Source organism: Euprymna scolopes, chromosome 16, assembly GCF_053919585.1.
Source record: "Euprymna scolopes isolate OS-2025 chromosome 16, ASM5391958v1, whole genome shotgun sequence".
Lineage (NCBI taxonomy): Eukaryota > Metazoa > Mollusca > Cephalopoda > Sepiida > Sepiolidae > Euprymna > Euprymna scolopes.
Window position 1 is genome coordinate 136,319,727 of NC_136497.1, and position 26,142 is coordinate 136,345,868.

The 26,142-nt window shown below is 30.2% G+C and overlaps 1 protein-coding gene and 1 long non-coding RNA gene across 4 annotated transcripts in view; one reads left to right on the forward strand and one right to left on the reverse strand.

The window, feature by feature from the left end:
* The window catches only part of LOC145296116 (uncharacterized), a 111,486-nt gene that overhangs the window by 6,763 nt on the left and 78,581 nt on the right, over nucleotides 1–26,142 (forward strand). The window lies entirely within an intron of this gene.
* Nucleotides 19,390–26,142, reverse strand: part of LOC145296115 (uncharacterized) — a 44,364-nt gene continuing 37,611 nt past the window's right edge. For all 3 annotated transcript variants that reach the window (XM_080142261.1, XM_080142260.1, XM_080142259.1), the window contains one exon: nucleotides 19,390–19,809. In XM_080142261.1, coding sequence (XP_079998387.1) covers nucleotides 19,612–19,809 — 198 coding nt within the window. In that variant the 3' untranslated portion in view covers nucleotides 19,390–19,611. The remainder of the gene's footprint in view (nucleotides 19,810–26,142) is intronic.

Here is a 26,142-nt window from a genome sequence, read left to right on the forward strand (position 1 = left end):
AAAAAAAAAAAAAAAAAAAGAAAATCCACTGATATCGGCCCACTGCTACCAACTTGGAATAGGGGCGTGTGAATGAGAAAAAGCGAAAGTAGAATCACGGAGACAACAACGACATGAGAAGCAATGTTCGAACTTATTTTGGTCAATGTTCACCCTGAACACGAATATGGCAGGGTAAATTAGTGCAGACAATCGTAGTTTCTAGTAGTTTGAACTGGCCGCCATCTTTGTTTCAATTAAAATGTGATAGTGAGCATGCGCAGACGATGTGTGTAGTTAAGTATACTAGATGCAAATGTTTGTTTCGGAATAACCCCCCCATGTTAAGAACGGCTTTCTGAATAAACACCCTCCACCTCCCCATGTTAAGAACGGCTTTCGGAATTGCGTTAAGTTAACTACACAGATCGTCTGCCTACTGCACCGTGCTCACGCACGCTCAATATACCATTTTATTGAATGAAAAGATGGCGCCCAAATAAAACTACTAGAAATTACGTAACAAAATACAGGTATTTATAACCGGAAAACTTTTTGTCTGCGCTAATTTTTCCTGCGATATTTGTTTTCAGCATACCTGAAAAGCTATAAAAGTTGTCATTTTTTTAAGAAAATGTTGAGGCGTCTTCAGTTCAGGGTTTCACTAATCGTTCAATAATCGAAAATTAAATAAAATACTGGTCGAAAATCACCCAATAAATATTACCAATCGTGCGAAAATGTAATGTACTAGAAGTATTTGAGGCAATTCTGCATGTCAGTGACATATTAGCAACAGAGACGAGTTATCGACCCCTATTCTTCGAAAGAGAACTGACGTCTAGCGGCCATTAACCTCAAATATAAACAAGTGTTTATGATAACGCAAAAATATATAACAGATAAAAATAACACAAAAATATATGAAAATTGAAACATTTATTGAATAAAAAAATGTATCAAAATATTCGGGTTTGTATTACTGTACACATAGATTCGAAAAAGTTGTCAAAAAACAAATATATAACAAATAAATGTTATTAAAGGCAAGATAAGTTACTTTTCTACCAAACTGGATATATTTTTCGTTTTTTTATTCGCTATAACATGTTTATTCAGCTCGAAAACCATACAGTGTTTACCGATGTATTGGAAAATTCAAGATGGCGCCTCACTCCCTCTTTAACACCGTAAGTTTGGGAAAAGGGGTTATAAATAAAAAACTAGACAAAATACTATTAAAAACCCGCTGAATATATGTCAACCTATGTCACGGTAACATATATTGAGCGGGTTTTAACAGTATTTTATCCAGTTTTTTATTTATAACACCTTTTCCCAAACTTACCGTGTTAAAGAGGGAGTCAGACGCCATCTTGAATTTCCCAATACATCGGTAAACACTGTATGGTTTTCGAGCTGAATAAACATGTTACATTGAATAAAAACACGAAAAATATATCCAGTTTGGTAGAAAAGTAACTTATCTTGCCTTTGATAAAATTTATTTGTTATATATTTGTTTTTTGACAATTTTTTCGAATCTATGTGTACAGTAATACAAACCCAAATATTTTTATGTATTAAAATAAATTTCTTTTCAATGAGTGATTCTAACTGAAAATAAAACATAAATATGACAAAAAAACACGAAACATTTATAGATTGTTTTTACAATTGTTTTTTACAACTGTTTTTACAATAAGGTTGTGTAAAAAAATATAGCAAAATATAATTTTTATTTGTCAATGTAGCAAAATAGAATTTTAAAAACAAGAAACATTTATAGAGGTTTAAGAAATATATATATATATATATATATATATATATATATATATATATATATATATATATATATATAATTTAAAGGAGATTACAACAATAGTCTAAAGAGCAGAGTGTATTTTAATGTGAATAGTGAAATTACTAGTTTAATTAAAACACAGGGAAAGAAAAAGTGCTGAATCAATCACATTACTAAATATATAAATATATATATATGTACAGAAAGACTATAAAAATGTATCAAAATATGTTTAGTTTGCACGCACTTTTAGAGAAGGAAGAGTTATCGACCCCTGTTCTTTGGCTGACAAGTGACATCTGTCGGCAGTTCTTGAAACTAAAATACACACATTCGCCTCATGTCAGCGACATGCAGAAGTGCCGTATTGTGTATAATTTGCGATTTTCGAGCAATTATCAAGACCCCTTCCTTAGCTGATCGTCTAATGTCGACCATTTCTTTCTTGTTAACTTAAGAGCAAACACAAATTCTGTTTCAAATTAAATGAACGTTTTAAAATAAGTTAAAATACTAAAAACTTATCCAGGTATGTAGAAGAGTAACTTATCTTGCCTTTGGTAATATTTTTTATGGATTTGTTTTTTAACACTTTTTGTTTTGCTTTTTTTATTTGCAAAATGATTAGAAATTTTGGCGGGCGTTTATGAAATTGTCCCCACACCAAAATTCAACAATTTAGAAGCGGGTGGGGTGGGGACAATAGACGGGAATATTCATCGGTCACGGGAGAGGTGACCACAAAGTGAGTGTTCAATTTAGTAGGACATTAAAATTAACTGATCCCTAGGGATGCCAAAAGTCACCACAGAATTATCCCATCCTATATGTAACACGATGTAACTTTATTATAAATTAATATTATCAATATAATTTTGTACCATTTAAAAGAAGGGCAAAATAAACCAGTAATAATTTAAAAAAAAATTTTTTCATCGAACGAAAATAATGAAATTGCAAGACGAAAATCGTGTTTACATAATTGGCGCTTTAAAATAACGTTCTCATGTAGTAGACATTCCGAACGTGAAAACATACCCATATTTAATAAATCTAGCAAAAATCAACTAATAGTCAGATTTACGTGAAATTTTCGATACTTATCCATTTTAGAATGAAATTACATATAAAATGCAGTTTTTGTAAAATATACGAGGGGAAATATGTTTTTAGTGCGTGCCCCCCCCCCTATTTATTTTTTCGAAATTCGAACAAAATATTTAAATCTATCGAAATTTCTATTTATTATGAAACATAAGAGTTCAAATAAGTAAAAAATATTTATTTTTAAAAAATTTAAATACACATAGTTGCAATTAAAAAATTGATATAAACTTATTTTTTTTAAATAGCGTTTTTTCGAATTAATATATACTATAATCAGTTGAATTACCAAGAAAAAGAAACTTTGTAAACATTTATTAATTTTTAAAAGATTAAAACGATTAAAATTCCATTATTTCAAAATGTTCCATTACAACATAGATTTTTAATTAACTGTGTTTAATTTTTTTTTTTTAAATATTAAATTTTAATATAAACATGACTCTTGTCATCGCCAGATTAAAACAGATTTGAAAATATTATTGCCCAAATATTAAGCATTTTGTAGCCCCCTCATATTTTTACCGAACAAAATATGGAACCCTGTAGGTAACCAAATGAACATTCAGTAAAACCGTATTTCATATTTAATATTCAAATGTTTATAATATTATTAATCATTAAACTGTGTAAATTTTAAAACCTAACAAAATTAATTGCAGTTTGAAAAAGATAAACAAAGGTTTTAAAAAATCATTAAGTCGCTTCTGCTTTTCCATAGTTCGTATAGTTAACACAAATCTGACGCCACGGAAACATGCGGTCCATTTTTCACAATCGTTTGGCAGACCCTAGTGATCCCCGACGATAATTGTTATATAAAAAGGATAAAAGAAAATAAAAATAATTTTTTTTCCAAACTTTTTTTTTTTCTTACTCTGAAAAGTTAAGTTTGTTATCGATGAGATTAACGTGAAAAAAGAAAAAAAAAAGTGTAAATTGTGGAATTTAGAGGGGGTGCAATTTCCTAAACCGCCGAAATTTTATCGTTTTTATCTCTTTCTTTCTTTATGTTTTTATTTATTAATTTTTAAATATTAATTATAGTTCATTTTTATTTAAGGTAAAATAAAAAGTTTGGAAATAAATTTAAATTTATGGAAAGTTTTAATAATTACATCATTATTGTATTAAAAAAAATGATTGTGTTATAGTTGTAACAAGATGAAGATTAATTGAAAAATGGATTATAATTGAAGTTTACTTCTTGTTGTTGTTGATAGAGTGGAAGAGACAAGCGTTAAAGGTGGCCACAAATTTAAGTGAGAAATGATTTTTATAGGCAAAGGGGAGATAACTGTTTTAGAATTCTGGGAAATTTACCTTTTCCAAAAATTGATCACATGATCGGTCTCTCTCTTTATATATATATATATATATATATGCTCCTATAAATTTGGGGGGGGGGGGGTTGTGTATTCATGTTCATATTAAAAACCCTTTTTTCTATTTATTTAAAAAGAAAATACAGCTTTGTTATATATGGGTCGTGGAATTGCATTCATCTGCAGAAGATCTAGCTAATTTGCATATTCTTTTAAACATTCATTTTAATTAATTCCCTATTAGTTTTTTCGGTTTTCATTCATGCAGTTATTCTACATGATTTATACTTGCGTAATAGTTGCATAAAAAGCTTATAATAAATGCAACCACTTTCTATCTATATTTATGCATGCGTATATATACATTTGTTTAAAAAGTTTTGCTTACCAAATTCCTCTGCCAGATTTGGTCTTTTGGAATACCCTGTATGGTATGCTTTTGTCAAAACGGAATCGCTCCATAAAAAAGTATTGAATCTTTTAGAATTCCCGCATATAATTTTTTCGTGTCCACATGAGAAAGATCTTTGCTCTTTGTCTACAAAATTTTAAAGCTCAAAACTTAGACAGATTAGTTACAAACCAAAAACTCTTTTTCATCTCCAGGACTTATACAGATAAGCTACCCATTGGAAACGCTTTTTCATCTTGCAGTTAAATTGGCTGGTATTTTCAGGAAAAAACAACAAAAATTCACAGATAGAACTCGTCACTGTATTTCCTCCTGCTTACAATTTTCTCTCGCAACTTCTAGCATGTATCTGTCCCTCTCACCTCTGCATACAGGAACAGGCTTTTTATTAACAAAAAAATTGACTGCCTTTCATTAGCATACGTGTGTGGTGGGCGGTGTGATCTCATGCGATTCCACAAGACCACACCTTATAAAGCCACAGCCGCCATCTTTAATCACTCTCTCTCTCTCTCTCTCTCTCTCTCTCTCTCTCTCTCTCAGATCCCATCTGAAGGTAAGTCGTACTGCCACACAAGTCACACGCACGTGGGCGCTTTCTTCTTTGACCATTACATTCAACTCCACACATCTCCAGGACTTATACAGATCAACTTCCCATTGAAAACTCTTTTTCATCTCCAGGATTTATACAAATTAGCTATCGGAAACTCTTCTGAAATTAAACACGGCTTTCAATTCAAAAACACGAAATATGCAAATGTGGCAAAATAGAAAGTGTATTAAAGATGGACGACAAGGAGTTCAGAACAGGATTTCTGTGCAGACAACTGAAAGAAACTTAAAAACTACTAAACAAAGACTTACAAAGTTGATATATTTTTAATCATTGTTGAGGGTCAGTTTTCATCTTTCAGCGACTTATAGATTTTTTTCTGAAGGAGTTATTTCCCTTCTGCCGAGTCATTCCTCGATGAATCTATATAAAGGAGAGTTATCTGTGTATAAGTGTGTGTGCCTATTCAGAGATAGGAATGGATTGAGCAGAGGAGAAAGGGAGACGGCTGAAAAGAGGGAGGGGAAGGAAAGAGAAAAATAGAGATAAAGAGATGTAAAGAGATAGAAGTTTTAATAGAAATATATTACAATTTTATCTTGGGCAACGCCGGATAGCCCTGCTAGATAAGATCAGATGAAATATTACTTCAATATCTGAGGAGGTGCCTCTTTTTCTTGCTTGACAGTGTTCAAAATCAACTAGACCTTCTCTACTCTATCATTATTTCAAGGGGTGTTGCTTTTTCAGCCAGTTTATGTACTAAGGGGAAGTAACTATATTTTTGGTTTGAATTACTTCCCTTTCACTAAGTCATTACCACAAGGGCCTATATATATATATATATATATATATATATATATATATATATATATATATATATATATATATATATATATATATATGAGTAAACAGTTAATGAAATATTAAAAAAAAAACACTTTGAAATGAGTTAAAAACATATTTAATCTGAAAAGGAAACACTAGATAAATGGATAGTCCTTAATCCGTGGAGTTTCGAAGAAATACTCTCCTTCTCATCAGAGGGTAGGAATTAGCAAAATGCGGGATCGGATTTTGCATGCAGAAGTATTTGATGAAACAACAAATAAGTCAAAGATCTTACTTGAAAACAAAATAAGTTAAGCAGAGGGAATATGGTAAAGAAAAAGGTGATTACACATTAATGGATAGTCTGGTAGAAGATAAAAAATCCAGTGACGGTAAAATTCAAATCTAAAACTTCAAGAAAGTTAAAAGAATTTCCATTTGTACAAGTAAAATCCAAGGAAGCGAGTTCTCTGTGTATGCCCAGACGGAGAAGAAAAATAAAGATGTGGGAGGGAAACAGAAGGGGAAGGGCAAAAAAGAGAAAGATAGAGCGACAAATAAAAAGAAGTTTTAATAAAAATGTTATATTTTTGTAACGGGCAATGTCAGGTATCGCTGTTGGTTCATACAGCAGTGTTTTATTGCGAAATTTATTTTATACAACAATTTTTATTGTTAACTTACATATTCATGATCTAAAAGTTTCATCTCTCTGTTGCAGATATTTACAGTGTGAGACTCTAAGAAAGCAACGCATGTCATGGATGGGCATCTGAAGCAGAGATACGTCATTGATTTCCTGGCAAAGGTGCATTGAGAATGGTGGTGACTATGTAGAAAAATAAATTCTTGAGCACAAAAGGTTGCTCGTTTTAATGGTACTGCTCCTGTCTTTGTAGCTCTTCAACTGTTTCAGTTAAAAAATAAGACGTTTTACTTTGGAAACGATCCTCATATGACAAAGCACGTTCCGGACACCCACACAAAAAAAAAAAACAGATTAAGTAAAAATTTGAAAACACACACACACACACACACACACACACACACACACACACACACATACACACACAAATTATTTACTAAAAATTTCAAAACACACACACACACACACACATACACACACAAATTATTTACTAAAAATTTCAAAACACACGCATATACACATACGCACACAAATTATTTACTAAAAATTTCAAAACACACGCACATAACGAAAAAGATTAAATAAATATTTGAAAACACGCACATACACAAAAAAAATCAATAAAAATTTGAAAACACATGCACACACATACACACACAAAAAATAAACACCTGTAGAAAGGAACTTAGCCAATTAAAGCAGTTCATAAATAATCCCACAGTGGAAGGTTGACTCAGAAACATCGTCAAAAGAATCTGTGCGAAATTTAAAACAAATTGTAAAAATATCAGAAGCATAGTGAAGGAACTAGAAGGCAAAATACCAGCCATTGCCCAAAGAATTAAACATCGCATGGCAAAGATTCATGCAAAGACACAGAATAAGCTTTTTGCAAACAATCCCAGAACTTTCTACAGGAATCTAATAAGAGAGGAAATTAAAATCCAAGATCCCCCATGTAAACAGGAATTAGACGATTACTGGAGACCCTTATTTGAAAAAGAGGAAGTACATAACGAAGAGGCCCAGTGGATCGGGGATATTATCAATGCAAATAAAAATAAAAGAGAAATTCCAGAGCCAGAAATAACGCCAGATAAAATAAGATCAAAGCTGGCACGAGCTTCAAATCACAAGAAACCTGGCATCGACAACATATCTAACTTCTGGTTAAAACAGCTAACAGCATTGCATGATCATTATAGCAGATGTTTCACCAGAATGTTGAAAGCTTATGAAGCGACACCATCATGGCTATTAAAAGGCGATACAAGCTTAATAGTTAAAAGCACAGAAACCAAAAACCCTAGCAAATATCGCCCAATATGCTGCCTAACCACGACTTACAAGCTGTTCACTGGATTAATAGCTGACAGCATATATGAACATCTTTCATCCGGTGATTATCTTGAGGAGGAACAAACAGGATGTAGGAAAAACTGCCTGGGCACCAAAGATCAATTGCTCATTAATAAGACCATTTTGGAAGATTGCAGGAAAAGAAAAAGAAATCTAAATATGGCATGGATAGATTATCAGAAAGCATTTGATAGTGTACCTCATTCGTGGATACTAAAATGCCTTGAATTATATAAAATCCACCCGACCATACGAGAAATTTTAGCTGCCCAAATGAAGGAGTGGCAAACATCCATTACCTTAAACCATAACAGGGAAGGATATCCAGCCCAAATATAAGGATAAAAAAAGGAATCTTCCAAGGAGACAGTTTATCTCCTCTACTATTTTACTTGGCAATTGATCCTCTAAGTAAGCTTCTAAAGAACTGCCAAGGTGCTTATAATCTAAGCTACAGCCGCCAAAGAGAATCCTCCAAGCTAATAAACCATTTATTTTTCATGGATGATCTTAAGCTGTATGCTAGCTCGGATAAGGATTTAGATAATCTACTGAAAATTGTCCACACTTTTTCTAATGACATCAAAATGAAGCTCGGGCTGGATAAGTGTGCTATGTGTACTCTGAAAGCTGGCAAGAAGATATCTACTGAAAATATACAGCACGATGAAAATAGTGTAATCAGAGAACTGGATGAACAAGAAACATACAAATACCTCGCCATTGATGAAAATGAGTCCATTCAGCATTCAAAGATGAGAGAGAAACTAAGCCAAGAATATTTACGCCGGGTAAGAAAAATCTGCAAAACTGAAATCACAAACAAGAACAAAGTTACGGCAATTAACCAACTTGACATGCCAGTACTAACATATAGTTTTGGCATTATTGACTGGCCTCAGAAAGACATAAATTGGCTTGACACAAAGACAAGGAAAATGTTAACCTTGTACCGAGTTATTTATCGAAATCAGTGCATGCCTCGTTTGTACCTACCCAGGCGAGAAGGAGGTATGGGACTCTCGGAAGTCAATCATCAACACAGAGCCACAATCGTCAGCATAGGTCAGTACATAATAAGTTCCTGTAACCCCAAGCTTATGAAAATTAAAGACCATTATCAGAATCGAGCAAGTAGTACAACATCTATAACACAACTTGCCACTCATTTTGGAAAAGATTGCCTTACAAATGATACTGAGAACCCAAACAAGCCTGCCACTGACATAGCCCAGAAAAGTCGGAAAAAATACACTAGCCAGTTCCATAGTGTTAAAACAGAAGAATGGACCAACCATAAACGGGCAAAATACCTACCGACTGAACTATCCCAAGAATATATTGATAGGGATGGTTCCCTGGACTGGCTCAAAAGAGGATCCCTCCATTACGACCAAGAGAGGTTGATATTGACTGCACAAGACCAGGGCCTCATGACAAACGCCTTCAAAAAGATGTGTGGTCTAAGCAAGAATAATAAATGCAGGTTCTGTAGCACTGAGGTTGAGAGTGTGCAAAGTCCTACTTGGAGACGGTTATTATACAGATCGCCATAACAGAGTTTGCAAATACCTTCACTGAAAGATATGTAAGAAACTCAACATTCAATGTAGTAAAAAATCCTGAGAACATATACCCGAACAAACAGTTGGGAATGACAACTACACTATTCACTATGACTACATAATCCCTACTGCTACATATCTAGAAAACGCAGCTGTTAAACCAGATATAGTGATTTGGGACAGAGCAAACAAAAAAGCGACCGTAATAGAGGTCAGTGTACCCAATGATACAGGGCTTAACAGAGTTGAGAGGGAAAAGATAACAAAGTATCAAGGACTTATGTATGATATGAAACGAAATTGGAAATTAAAAGATGTTTCAATTATACCAGTCATCATAGGAGCAACTGGGCTTATGAAAAAGAACTTTAAAAAGTACATAGCAAGCATACCCGGTGAACCAAGTGCAAGTGAAATACAAATGATTGCACTGAAAGGGACGGCTAGAATCCTGAAAAGATCTCTTGGTTGGACTCACTAAAATAGGGGTAAATGTCAGACATCTGGTTGGATGTTCCATCCCCTAGAAGAAAAAGTTTAAGAAAAATAAAATAAAAAAAAGAGAAAACACACACACACACACACAAAGATTTTTAAAAATTTGAAAACACACACACAAAAAAAAAAATCAAAATTTGAAAACTCTCTCACACACACACACGTACAAAATAAATAAAAATTTAAAAACACACACACACAAAAATTAAATAAAAATTTAAAAACACACACACAAACATTAAATAAAAATTTGGAAACACACACACAACAAAAAATAAATAAAAAATTGAAAACACATAAAAAGAAATTAAATAAAAATTTTAAAACACACACAAAAACATTAAATAAAAATTTGAAAACACACAAAAAAATTAAATAAAAATTTGAAAACACACACACAAAAAGAAATTAAATAAAAATTTGAAAACACAAAAAATGAAATAAAAATTTGAAAACACACACACAAAAAATTAAATAAAAATTATAAAACACACACAAAAAAAATGAAATAAAAATTTGAAAACACACAAAAAAAATGAAATAAAAATTTGAAAACACACACACAAAAAATTAAATAAAAATTTGAAAACACACACACAAAAAAATTAAATAAAAATTTGAAAACACACACACAAAAAGAAATTAAATAAAAATTTGAAAACACACGCACAAAAAGGAATTAAATAAAAATTTGAAAACACACACACAAAAAAAATTAAATAAAAATTTGAAAACGCACACACAAAAAAATGAAATAAAAATTTGAAAACACTTGCACAAAAAAAAATTTAATAAAACTTTGAAAACACACAATTAAATAAATTTAAATAAAAATTGGAAAATACACACAAAAAATTAAAAATTTGACACACACGCACGCGCGCACAAGATAGATAGCATCTATTCTTAAAAAAGCCCTCATATAAATTTAAATTGTAATGGAATCACGTGTTAGCTCCAGGAGTTATCTCCCTTTATCTCTTAAAATAAATTGAAGTAAAAAAAAAAAGAGAGAGAAACCAGTGTCTACCATGATTGTGTTTACCAAGAGGAGCAGAAGGTATGGGTTTGTCAGAGAGTGACCATTAACACATAGCCAATATTGTGAGCACTGGGCAATACCTGATAAGCTCCCAGAATCCAAACTTATAATGGTATATGAACACCAAGAAAAGAGGGCCAATAGATCTACCTCCATCAAAAAGCTGGCCGACCATTTTGCACAAGGCTGTCTTACAAATGAGAAACAGAAAGCAAACCGTTACAAAAATAGCCCAAAAGAGTCAGCAAAAAAACCTAAGATGGAAAAAGACCTTCCATTGCTGAAAACTTGAACAATCAACCACATACTAAATATTTCCTGGATGAACTATCATAGGAATATCTAGATAAAGAAGGTTCTGTAGATTGGCTTAAAAAAGGATCTCTTCATTATGGTCAGGAGAGAATGATAGTGGCCGCTCAAGATCAAGGCTTGATGACCAATGCTTTTGAAAAGATGAGTGGTCTCAGCAATAACAGCAAGCGCAGGTTCTGCCACACAGAAATAGAGAGTGTGAGCCACCTGACATCCAGTTGTAAAGTCCTGTTGAGAAACGGCAATCATACAATGTGACATACACAGTGGAGCGTGTAAACATTTCCACTGGAAAATCTCTAAAAACTTAAATATCCGATGTCGTAACAAATGCTGGGAACATGTTTATCGGAAACAACAGTTGGAAATAAGTCAGACACCATCCACTATGATTACGAAATTCCTACAGCTACATACCTAGAAAACGGGGCTATTAAGCCTGACATAGTGATATAGGACAAGAGGGAGAAAGTAGCAACCCTAGTTGAAGTCAGCGTCCCTATTGATGCTGGCCTTAACAGAGCAGAGAGGGAGAAAATAACAAAATACCAAGGACTTATGTACGACATGAAAAAAAACTAGAATCTTAAGAAGATATCAATCATACCAGTCATTATAGGAGCAACCGGGTTAATGAAAAAGAATTTCAAAAATTATCTGGCGAATATACCCGATGAACCAGGTGCAAGAGAAATACAAACAATTGCACTTAATGGGACAGTTAGAATCTTAAAAAGATCTCTCAGTTGGAGTAACAAAACTAATGGGAGACTGTTTGGCATCCGGTAGAATGACCCATCCCCAGCAAAAACAAAGTGATGAAGAAATTAAAACAAGAGAGACCCACACATGCACACACTCACGCATGTGTGCACACACACACACACACACAAGAAAACAATTTTTAAAAATTTGAAAACACACACAAAAAAATTAAATAAAAGGTTGAAAACACACAAAAAAACTATCAAAAAAAAATTTGAAAACACACAAAAAAAAACAAATAAAGATTTGAAAACACACATGCAAAAAACGATTAAATAAAAATTTGAAAACACACATGCAAAAAAAAAAAAGTTTACAACTTGATCATGATTCTGATTATATTTCAAACATAGAACTAACCCAAATGAGATAAGTTAATAAGTACTAACAACTACTTAGAAAGTAATATTGTGTTACATAGTTCAATACAAATTATAAAATCATAATTTTAAAAGACTTTAATTTACTTGTTCAGTCAATGTTCTGTTTTTACTCTGTTCCTTTTGAATGTTCCTTTTTTTTTTTTTTTTACATAAAATTTCGCTGAAGGGTTACCAGATTGGCCTTTTAAAGTCAAATTTCACAAATCTGACCTTGTTTGAAGCTGTTTGGCCATCCAAAATTGTATTTGGCTTTTTTCAGAGCATAACATATAGACTAACTAAAAGCAGAAACACGCAGAAAATTGGATAGAAAAGATTTAAGCTAACAGCATTACGTCTGTGAGAGATAGGTTGCAGAGAAGAAAGGGTAGAGCCAGTCAAATTTCTGCATCCAATCAAGGATCCTCAAATGGGACAGAGAAATGCTGTGGTCTCATGGTACTGCTCCCAATTTGTAAACAAACTTGAATACACTGTCGGCAAAGACAGATACATACATGCTAAAAATAGTTACAATATTTTTGAACAACAAAGAAAAAACACAAAAACTCCATTTTTCAAAAATAAACAGAAACAGATTTTTATTTCGGGCTGAGAGTATATATATATATATATATATATATATATATATATATAGTTAGTTATGTCTCGGAAGTAGAGTGAAAAGCACATCTTATTTTTCTTTTATTAATTTTTTTTTTTCCTTGTACACATGTTTGTGAATTATTCCATGGATTTCTGCATTTGGATTATTATGGACCATCTTCTTCCAATTACGGGATTTCCTTGGATTTTACTTGTACAAATGGAAATTCTTTTAACTTTCTTGAAGTTTTACATTTGGATTTTACCGTCACTGGATTTTTTATCTTCCACCAGACTATCCATTCATATGTAATCACCTTTTTCTTTACCATATTCCCTCTGCTTAACTTATTTTGTTTTCAAGTAAGATCTTTGACTTACTTGTTGTTTCATCAAATACTTCTGCATGCAAAATCCGATCCCACATTTTGCTAATTCCTACCCTCTGATGAGAAGGAGAGTATTTCTTCGAAACTCCACGGATTAAGGACTATCCATTTATCTAGTGTTTCCTTTTCAGATTAAATATGTTTTTAACTCATTTCAAAGTGTTTTTTAACATATTTTATTAACTTTTTGCTCATATATATATATATATATATATATATATATATATGAGCAAATATGAGTGATAATATTTTTCAAAACTAAACAAAAACAGATTTTTATTTAGAATTAAGAGTAATATATATATATATATATATATATATATATATATATATATATATATATATATATATATATATACACACACACACACAAGCAATAAATATCCAGGAAATTTTTGCCTGTACGAAATCTGGCCTAAAATTAATTAGTCAAAAAAAAACCGTAAGTATGAGGATCGAACCTGAACCCTTGAGGCAAAGTTGTAAATTAAAGTGTGAAAAACAAAAAACGTGCAACGTTAACCATTGCCCCACCGCAAGATGCTAACGGAAACACGTTTGAATTTATTTAATTACTTGGATTTGGCAGGTGCCCGTTTTAATGAGTTAATGAGGTCAAGTTTGACTGCGGGTGGGAACGATTCCCAAGATGTTATAGGAAAAAGACTAACCCACATGCGGCAAGCGACAAATGTTGAATATTTATCTTCCCGAAATCGAGCAAATTAGATAGACAGGCGAGCTCCGTTGTTAACTGTGAGATATTACGATTTATATGTGATATAAAAAGTTTTTAAAAGTTGTGAACCGACCGACTGCTTCTCTGAAAAAAGCCTTTTGTAGACATACAGAAAAAGCGAACACACATACATACATACATTTTCGCTTTTATATTTATAGATAATTTGTCAATCATAAACTACACAGTGGACGGGCACCCATGTCCGATATTGATGATTTCTTTGGACATTAATAGCCAAGAAGACATTTGGAATGACTAGCAAGAAGACATTTGGAACAACTAGCTAGAAGACATTTTCCTAATACCATTCTGGCACCAGTTACGGTACCAGCTGTTATCATGCAGAGCTACTCGTTCAAGCGAGCAAGCAAACCGTTCCTCCAATCCCATGGTTCCTTTTGTACTGGACGGTATAGGTGCAGCCACAGCAAACATTACACACATGTTGAACAGTAGGATATAATTAACCTGTCTCGTGACAGTCTAATTACACATGGAAACTGCAATATTGTAGGAATTTTTCAACATTTTTAAAAATAAAATAAAAAACAATTAAAATTGTTCCGAATTGTTAGTAAAAACTTACAAAAATCAATTAGGAACCTATGCAAATGTAAAAACTAACCTGTTTTCCAGCTGATTACGATATGGTCATTCTCAAGTCCAATGTAAACAAGTTCTTGATGAGTCATCCCCTTAAGCAATCCAATTTACCAAATTTCCACAACTAACGATTACTATGATATTGTCTCATTGACAACTCTACATTCATTAACCCTTATCCTTGAATGGCCTCTGAGCCTTGTTAAGTGCTGACTCCTTTGTGGAAAAAAAAAGAATTCTGAGTTGATTCCATTGGGGATTCCTCCTGCAATAGTAGATTCCAGAACGTTCTTAGGGAAATTCTTTAAGTTATATTTGAAGATTTTCCCTCATATTTTGTTATAAAATTCAGCTTTCTTTTTCAGATTACTATTAAGATATTATTATGACTATTAAGATATTATTATGACTATTAAGATATTATTACTATTAAGATATTATTATGACTATTAAGATATGATTATTACTATTAAGATGTTATTATGACTATTAAGATATTATTACTATTAAGATATTATTGTGACTATTAAGATATGATTATTACTATTAAGATGTTATTATGACTATTAAGATATTATTATTACTATTAAGATGTTATTATGACTATTAAGATATTATTATGACTATTAAGATATTATTACTATTAAGATATTATTATTACTATTAAGATATGATTATGACTATTAAGATATGATTATGACTATTAAGATGTTATTATGACTATTAAGATATTATTATGACTATTAAGATATTATTATGACTATTAAGATATGATTATGACTATTAAGATATTATTACTATTAAGATGTTATTATGACTATTAAGATATTATTATGACTATTAAGATATTATTATTACTATTAAGATATGATTATGACTATTAAGATATGATTATGACTATTAAGATGTTATTATGACTATTAAGATGTTATTATGACTATTAAGATATGATTATTACTATTAAGATATTATTGTTACTATTAAGATATGATTATGACTATTAAGATATGATTATTACTATTAAGATGTTATTATTACTATTAAGATATTATTATGACTATTAAGATATGATTATTACTATTAAGATATTATTGTTACTATTAAGATATGATTATGACTATTAAGATATTATTATGACTATTAAGATATTATTATGACTATTAAGATATGATTATGACTATTACAATATTATTACTATTAAGATATTATTATGACTATTAAGATATGATTATTACTATTAAGATATTATTGTTACTATTAAGATATGATTATTACTATTAAGATATTATTATGACTATTAAGATATGATTATTACTATTAAGATATTATTGTTACTATTAAGATATGATTATGACTATTAAGATATTATTATGACTATTAAGATATTATTATGACTATTAAGATATGATTATGACTATTACAATATTATTACTATTAAGATATTATTATGACTATTAAGATATGATTATTACTATTAAGATATTATTGTTACTATTAAGATATGATTATTACTATTAAGATATTATTATGACTATTAAGATATGATTATTACTATTAAGATATTATTATGACTATTAAGATATTATTATGACTATTAAGATATGATTAATACTATTAAGATATGATTATTACTATTAAGATATTATTATGACTATTAAGATATTATTATGACTATTAAGATATGATTGTTACTATTAAGATATGATTATTACTATTAAGATATTATTATGACTATTAAGATATTATTATTATTACTATTAAGATATTATTATTACTATTAAGATAGCAAACATTGAAACTTTTAGACTATGACTAGATTAATTCATTGATCATCAACTGGGCCGTTTTTGGGCGGTGGGGGTCAGTTTTTAGCGTCAACATTTTTGCAAAGTCATGCACCTACTGATCTCGACGTATGTATAAAAGGCGTTATTTCAAAGGCTGTGACGTCACAAGTGTGCCATGTTATTACTGAATAATATTAATGCACAGAGTTTGAAAATTCGACCATATAAGCATGAGCCATATGTCCAAAATAAATGCCAAATATTTATCTTGGGAATAATTTGTATAATAAAAATATTTTCCTTTGATTTATTTTAATTTAAAGTTTAACTTATAAAAAAAAAAAAACACTATATATATATATCATTATTACAATGATTATTTTATTTTTTATTTTTTTTTTTTTTAAATACCCACAGACTCTATTGTTTCATTTCATCCTTTCGGGAATCATTAGTGCAGAGTGTCGTGATTACTGTCGGTCGGGAGATTCGAACCCAGCAACGAAGCCATCTCTGACTCCATTAGCAAAAAACAAATCGACATGGCCACTATTAAATTTCAACTACATTTCTTGCAGTTAAACATTTATTTTATTTTTAAATATCAAGACGGAAATAATGATTACATCATGATTTGCGCATTTAAGCTTTAATGACCAAGTTATTAACTTCAACTTTAAAGTGCTTAACAATAAGGACCAATTATTGTTTCACAACGTTTCGGCCAACTATTCCTCTGGCCTTTGTTAGGTGTTAACCGCAACGGGATAGGAATGCTGGATCTTTAACTGTATCTTCAGTAATTACTGCCTTCCATAGTTGTCGTACCACCACGTTTTGGCCAACTAATCCTCTGACGGGATTTGGATAAGATTGAAATCACTATTTTCAGACAATGCTCACCTGGAACTGTAGAGATTCAACGTATATCCACTGCGCCACAGGCCCTGATCTTTTGCGTTGAATCTTTTTGTCTTATAAATCCAAGTTTTTGTTATCTGATCTCCCATTGTTAGCTCCGTACTAATTAATTACTGGGATTCTTTTGAGATGAGTAATTTGTATATTTTATTTATTTATTTGCGGACTAAATAAATAAAATGTGGAAATCACTCCTCTCAAAATAATTCCAATAATTAAAAAAATAAGTTCTTAAAGGGGCTGACATTATTATAATTTTTTTTTTTTAAATACCAATAGACACTAATGCCTACTTTTTTTTTTTTTAAATACCTACAGATACTTTCAGGAATCATCAGTACAGAGTGTCACAATAATCACCGTTTGGGAGATTCGAAGCCATCAATGACTATTAGCAAGGAACAAATATATATATATATATATATATGAGCAAACAGTTAAGAAAATATGTTAAAAAACACTTTGAAATGAGTTAAAAATATATTTAATCTGAAAAGGAAACATAGATAAATGGATAGTCCTTAATCCGTGGAGTTTCGAAGAAATACTCTCCTTCTCATCAGAGGGTAGGAATTAGCAAAATGTGGGATCAGATTTTGCATGCAGAAGTATTTGATGAAACAACAAGTAAGTCAAAGATCTTACTTCAAAACAAAAAAAGTGAAGCAGAGGGAATATGGTAAAGAAAAAGGTGATTACACATGAATGGATAGTCTGGTGGAAGATAAAAAATCCAGTGACGGTAAAATCCAAATGTAAAACTTTAAGAAAGTTAAAAGAATTTCCATTTGTACAAGTAAAATCCAAGGGAATCCCGTAAACTTAAAGCGCCTATTTCCTCTGAAGACCAACTTCACCCAGAAATCTTAAATGAACTCCCTATCAACTCTCATAGAGAACAAAAGAAATTCAAAAGAATTGCTGCAAAATTTTATGGATTAAAAACTACTGCCCACCCCAAATACAACCCTTACCTCAAAGAGTTTGAGAATTCCATGTTAAATTTAGTCAAAAAAATTAAATTTAAGAAGCAAAAACACCATTATAATCCGGTTACTCGAAAAATAAATAATTTTGCCGAAAAAGTTAAAAAGAATAAACATATATTCGTCCCTGCTGATGAGACAAAAAATTATTATAAACTTAACTATCCTATATATAAGATAATTTTATAAATATTAATTCTTTAATATTTATAATTTACTTTAATTTTACCATCTTGGATCATTTTGGTAAATTCAATTGTAATTTTCATTTTATATATATATATATATATATATATATATATATACATACTAGCAAATATACATGCGCTTCATGCGGGACTTTGCTGTACACTCGGGTACCTGCTCCATCAAGATTGGTTGAGGGGATGAGGTGGTAGAGAGTAATCTGATTCAAATGCACAAAGTTGGCCGGCGGGATGGTGGTGAACCCCAATGTGATGTGCACCATCCCTAGGTGGGGAAGTTTATGAAGAGCCGCACCAAACATGACCTTGATCTTTGACCTTTAAAAATGATGTGCATCATCCCTAGGTCAGAGACCATGTCAAATTTGGTCAAGATCGGTCCAGTGGTGTGAGTGGTAAGAGAATATATATTCATAGGCTATAACCTTAATTTTTTACTTTCACGTTGAAAAATAGCATGCACCATCCCTACGTAAGGGACCATCATCCCAGGTTTGGTCATGATCGGTCCGGTAGTGTGGGCTGTAGGAGAGTTGTACACACAGACACACGTACACTATAGAAAATGAAAAAGACGGACACAAAAATTATTTATATATTTATTGAGGTTTTCTGATTTTAAGGAATTACATAGTAGTGAAAAATTTAAAAATATGTCCTCATGGCACCTAAAAAAAAAAAAAAAAAAAAAAAAAAACTTGACATGGGGACAAAATCTTGCTCCTAGTGTCTCGTAGTGCGTCTTTAACTAGAGCAGGCAATCAATTGATTTGATTGAAAAATCTTATGTTTTGGAACTGGATTTTTCTCATGTTGTTCCTCTAAGGATTCTAATATTAGTTGTTTTTTCGAGGCGGAAACCGATGGTTCCATCCAGAAAGAGATGAATCTCTGGAAACGGAATGCAGATGAAGTTGCCAGGTTTAAACATGTGCCAGGGGAACAAACTATTCTCCATGCTTTCCTTAAGATAAAAAATCAGACGGAATTCATCCCCATCTTCATCCTGGAAAAAAAAAAAAAAAAAAGACAATCAACAAAAATTATACAGCTTGAATCTTTTACAATTCTGAATGAATTTTTGAGATAAGGAATTTTTTTTTTTTATATTATTCGGATTAATCAGACTACTGTTCTGATCTGGAGTGTCATTTGCACAACGTTTTGGTCAATGTAACCTCCAGATGCAGCCACAATGCTCCATTTTAAGCCGTACTTGTCTTTTATACAAATAGAGGATTGCATTGGTTGTGAGATACCTACTGATCCAATCATTTTTCCAGCGATTTTGGCAACAGATTTGATGTACATAATCCATTTCAAATCAGGTGTGAAAGTCCCAGAAGCTTGTCAAGACATAGTGCTTCCAAGATGAGATATTTCAGTTGGGGCGTTATGGGGGTCAGAGCGATTATGATGAAAAGAGAGAAGCTTGGTTTTAGATGCATTAAAATTGCAATCTAATATTGGGATTGGAAGGCATAAAATAAAAAATGAAAGCTAATAAAAAAAATTAGGTTTTACAAAATTATTTCGATTCTTTGGGGAAATTATACCTACTCAAGATTCTATAGTGTGCAAACTTCCTGGTAAAGGGAGCGAATTCATATTATTTGAATTCTTCGGACTGCTGTTCTGAGTTTATGTATATACAACCGTAGACTTTAATTAAACAAGAAAGAATATTTATACATTTTTTTATAGACAATAGTGCACGCATGTGTGTGTGTATTGTGTAAAACACACTCAGTAGTGTATGTTGTCCCTGGTCGTATGCCACCCAGGGTGGAGGGAGAGAGAGAGAGAGAGAGAGAGAGAGAGAGAGAAAGAAACATGCAACAAGGGTGATAATCGTATATGTCTCAAAACTGAAAGTGTTGAGCATTGTGTTTGTATGTTCGCTATGTGTGAAACTCAGACTAATGTGTCTCCACGAACACATGTCAAAATGCAGATATTTCCTCAAACATAACAATGCACTTGTGGGAGATGATCTACAAATTTTAGCTTTATTGTTTAAAAATCAATAAATATTTATTTTATCTATGATTACAGTAGAAGATTTTGCTTTAAAGAAAATCAAAAAACAAAAAAGACCATTAAAAGAATCGATTTTGGCATCAGAAAATCGGCACAAATTTTTCTTTAAAGAAAAAAAAAAAAAAGAAAAAAAAGACCATTAAAAGAATTGATTTGGGCACAAATTTTTCCAATCTACTTTTTTCCTGATTTTGATTAATCATCCAAACACTACTTTTGGTTGATGAAATCAACAACATTCAAGAATCTTTCTGTGAAACTCAGGAATTTGCATGGAACCTTTATTTAATCCACCGTTCTATGACTGGACAAACATGTCACTTAACTCTCCGGGTCGTGGGGGCTCTGCATTATTTCATGCAGCATATCTTAGGTAAGAATAGCCTGGCGGAGACCATCCCTCTCCAGGCTCCGAGCACATACAGCACCTGGTATTACAAAATGGTCACCCATTGTAGTACTGACCAGGCTCGATATTGCTTAACTCCAGTGATCTAAGTCCTAAATAATTTGCAGTTGTAATTTAACAGTGGATTGAACCTTTACAAGTGAATTTTACCAAGTACTTTATCCACTATGCCACAGATTTTTGCAGGCAATTCTTGCATGAATTCATTAGAATATTTTTGGTATTATGAGAGGGTAGATATTTACTTGTTTCCCACCAAAGCGAGATGTGACAAAGTCCGAAAGTGGTGATGTCAAGCCAGCACGCCACAAAATTGCCTAGGCACTCCATTGGCAATCCCCAGTAGGGGTGCCTCAGGCAGAAAACAATAAACTTGCTTTACCAAAAGTTGAGTGGCAACACACATGTACTCACATACACGCACGCATGGAGAACGTCACTTCTGCTTTCAAAGGAAATCCACACATGCGCAAAAGACCACCGGAAACAAGTATAAAAGAAAGAGCATTAAGCGGCTCCTTTCCTTTCAGACCAGCCTCCCAGCTGGTCAGTCTACAGACCGACCGCGTGCCTCATACCACTTGCTACTATGTGGGGGGCAAAAAGCTAACAGACCGTACGTACACATTCTCACTCTTTCTCTCTCTATCTACTACTGGTCCCTGAGAACACCTTCGCGTAGCTGACTGCTAACTGACGTAAACCCTCTATCCTTTTCTTTGTCTACACGATGGACTGCCATTTCTCGTTCTATTACATTACTCACTTTTCTTCCCACACGTGAACAAACGATAGTGACCCGAACTTGAGATGAACACACATTTCCTTTTCTTTCTACAACACCAGTCCCGCAACGAACGATGGTTACACCCGCGCGGACATGAACACATGTTATATCTAAAACATTATTTCAACAGTAAATAAACGACGTTTATCTTATCCATCAATTGAGCTTTTGTTTCCTTCAATTCCATTCGTTTCATTAATCTCTTGTGGCGAGTTAAGGTATTATTATATCCTGGTCCGCAACACGTCACAGGAACAAACAAACAAGGACATAAAATTATGACTCACATTTTTTTTTAGGTGAATATAAAAAGCATTTATTCCAATAATTTCCGACAATGACTGAGTTTCAAAATATCGCTTGTGTGTCGAACATGTCTATTAAGTCACTCTTTCACGCACGTCTTGTCATCACTTGCCTTTCCGCATTTTCGACCACATAGTGCTGTCCTTTTGTTTTGCATGTTTTTCCTCCTCCCCGTGACATCAGCACATACACACTTAATTTGTATATGTGCTAAGAAGGCAGCTACTGCTAATATTTTTACTAGTCAGCTATCCTACGGCTGATGCTGATTTTCTCAAGTGTTGCATTATGCACTGTTACAATATTATCAACATTTATATTCTTTTCACTTCTAAATCTAAAATAGATTACAACGCAAAAGAATAGGAGCTTATGTAAATTCTTGCTATTACTACATATAATTTATTATATATATATATATATACACACATAATATATATACATGATATATATATGATATATATATAATATATATATATTATATATATATAATATATATATTATATATATATATACATGATATATATATATTAATTATATATATATAATATATATCATATATATATTATATATATATATTATATATATATATTATAATATTATATATATATATCATATATATAATATATATATAATATAATATATATATATTATAAATTATATATATTATATATAATATATATATAATATAATGATATATATATAATATATATAGTATAATATAGATATATAAAATATAATATATATAATATATATATATAATATATATATATAATATATATATTATATATATATTATATATATATAATACATAATATATATATAATATATATATATATAATGTATATATTATGTATATATAATATATATAATATATATATGTATATAATATATACATAATGTACATATAATATATATAATGTACATATAATATATATAATGTATATATAATATATATAATATATATATAATATATACATAATGTACATATAATATATATAATATATATAATATATATATATGTATGTAATATATATAATGTATATATAATATATATAATGTATATATAATATACATAATATATAATGTATATATAATATATAATGTATATAATATATAATATATATAATGTATATATAATATATAATATATATAATGTATATAATATATATAATGTATATATAATATATATAATATATAATATATATATATGTATATAATATATATATATATAATATATATAATATATATATAATATATATACATATATATATAATATATACACATATATATAATATATATACATATATATATAATATATATATATAATATATATACATATATGTATAATATATATAGATATATATAATAAATATACATATATATATAATATATACATATATAATCTATATATCTATAAAAGTGAACGTGTCTGTCTGTCTGTATGTCTGATGTCTGTCTGTCTGTCTGTGTACATTTCCCTACGCAATAACTCTGTCAATTATTTGTCTATAGACTCGAAATTTGAAATACCGGGTACTGAGATTTGGGAAAATCGATGTGACGGGTGTCAGCCAGAAATTTGGCTGTTAAGGGGTCAAATTTCAACGATTTGACCTTTAAGAACTCTACCAAACTCCTCCGACAATTTTGGGTCTAGACACTTGAAATTTTAGATATAGGTTCCTTGAACCTGGATCTAACTTAATAAAGTGATTTGAGCCCGAAACTATAAATTTTAAGGGGTCATAATAGGGGTCAAATTTTTTAAAAAATTGACGTCTGCGGTCTATACCAAATTACTCAGACAATTTCTGGTCTAAATATTTGAAATTTTACATAAAGGGTATTCAGAGATAGGGCAAGCTTTTTCATCAGTTTGGGTCGAACATTTTTAGTTACGAATATATAAATGCATGTATGCATGTCTGTTTGCATGTCTGCCTTAATCTTTCAATAGAGGCGACGAATTTTACCAAGATCGGTATCGTTTTAAAGGTCGACCTTTCATACGACAAATATCGGAAAATTGGCTAAAAACATTAATATCTTCCCCTTTAACTAGGTACTTTTCTACAGAGGGGGGGGTCACTTTTTTCGCCGATATTTTTGAAAGTTATCCTCTCCTTTATATTGTCTAGCCTTTGTTTTAAAAAATGTCGCTTCCGGTTTGGTGGTGGTCGTAACAGCATAAACGTTAGGTTTTACCCCGTTCTTTTCCTCCTTTGCGGTACGGGTTCGAGCCTACCTTCCTACTACCACTTTTCTTTTTTTTGCTTAACATACATATCCAAACACCCGGGCAACGCCGGGCTGAAATGCTAGTATATAATATATACATATATAATATATATATAATATATATATATAATATATATATATGTAATATATATTATATATATATATAATATATAATATATATATAATATATATTATATATATATATAATATATAATATATATATATATAATATATAATATATATATATATAATATATATAATATATATATATAATCTATAATATATATATATAATCTATAATATATATATATAATATATATATATAATCTATAATATATATATATAATATATATATAATATATATATATAATATATATATATATAATATATAATATATATATATAATATATATATATATAATATATATATAATATATAATATATATATATAATATATATATATAATATATAATAAATATATATATAATATATATATATATAATATATAATATATATATATATAATATATATATAATATATATATATAATATATATATATAATATATATATAATACATATATATATATATATAATACATATATATAATATATATATAATACATATATATATATAATATATATATATAATATATATATATATAATATATATAAATAATACATATAATATATATATAATACATATATATAATATATATATAATACATATATATATAATATATACATATATATATATAATATATACATATATATATACATATATATATAATATATACATATATATACATATATATAATATATACATATAATATATATATATAGAACATATATATATATAATATATAATATATATATATACAACATATATATATAATATATATAATATATATATACAACATATATATAATATATATATAATATATATATACAACATATATATATAATATATATATAATATATATATATATACAACATATATATATATATAATATATATATAATATATATATATACAACATATATATATAATATATATATATACAACATATATAATATATATATAATATATATATATATACAACATATATATAATATATATAATATATATATATACAACATATATATAATATATATAATATATATATACAACATATATATAATATATATATAATATATATATACAACATTATACCACGATCAGCCGGCCACCGAGGTGTGACCGACAGACGTGTTATAGTAAATGTCTTAAAGCGGTCTCAGGAAGATATGAAGATGGGCCAGTCATTAGGGTCTGTGTAGTAAGAAGAAAATCATACCTGAGATGTTGGATCTGGGTGTGGCTGCTTTCTTTTCTCAAGATGATCTCTTCACCCTGGTGGCATTCTGGTGGGAATCTTCATCTCTTTGTCCTCAGGGCCGCCTTTCGACTTCAGACATTTATGAAGGCATTCATGGCAGACACAAGAAAAATGACACGCGACACAATTGTAATATACATAAGGTATAACTAACTATTTTATTTTACATTAGAGATACAATAT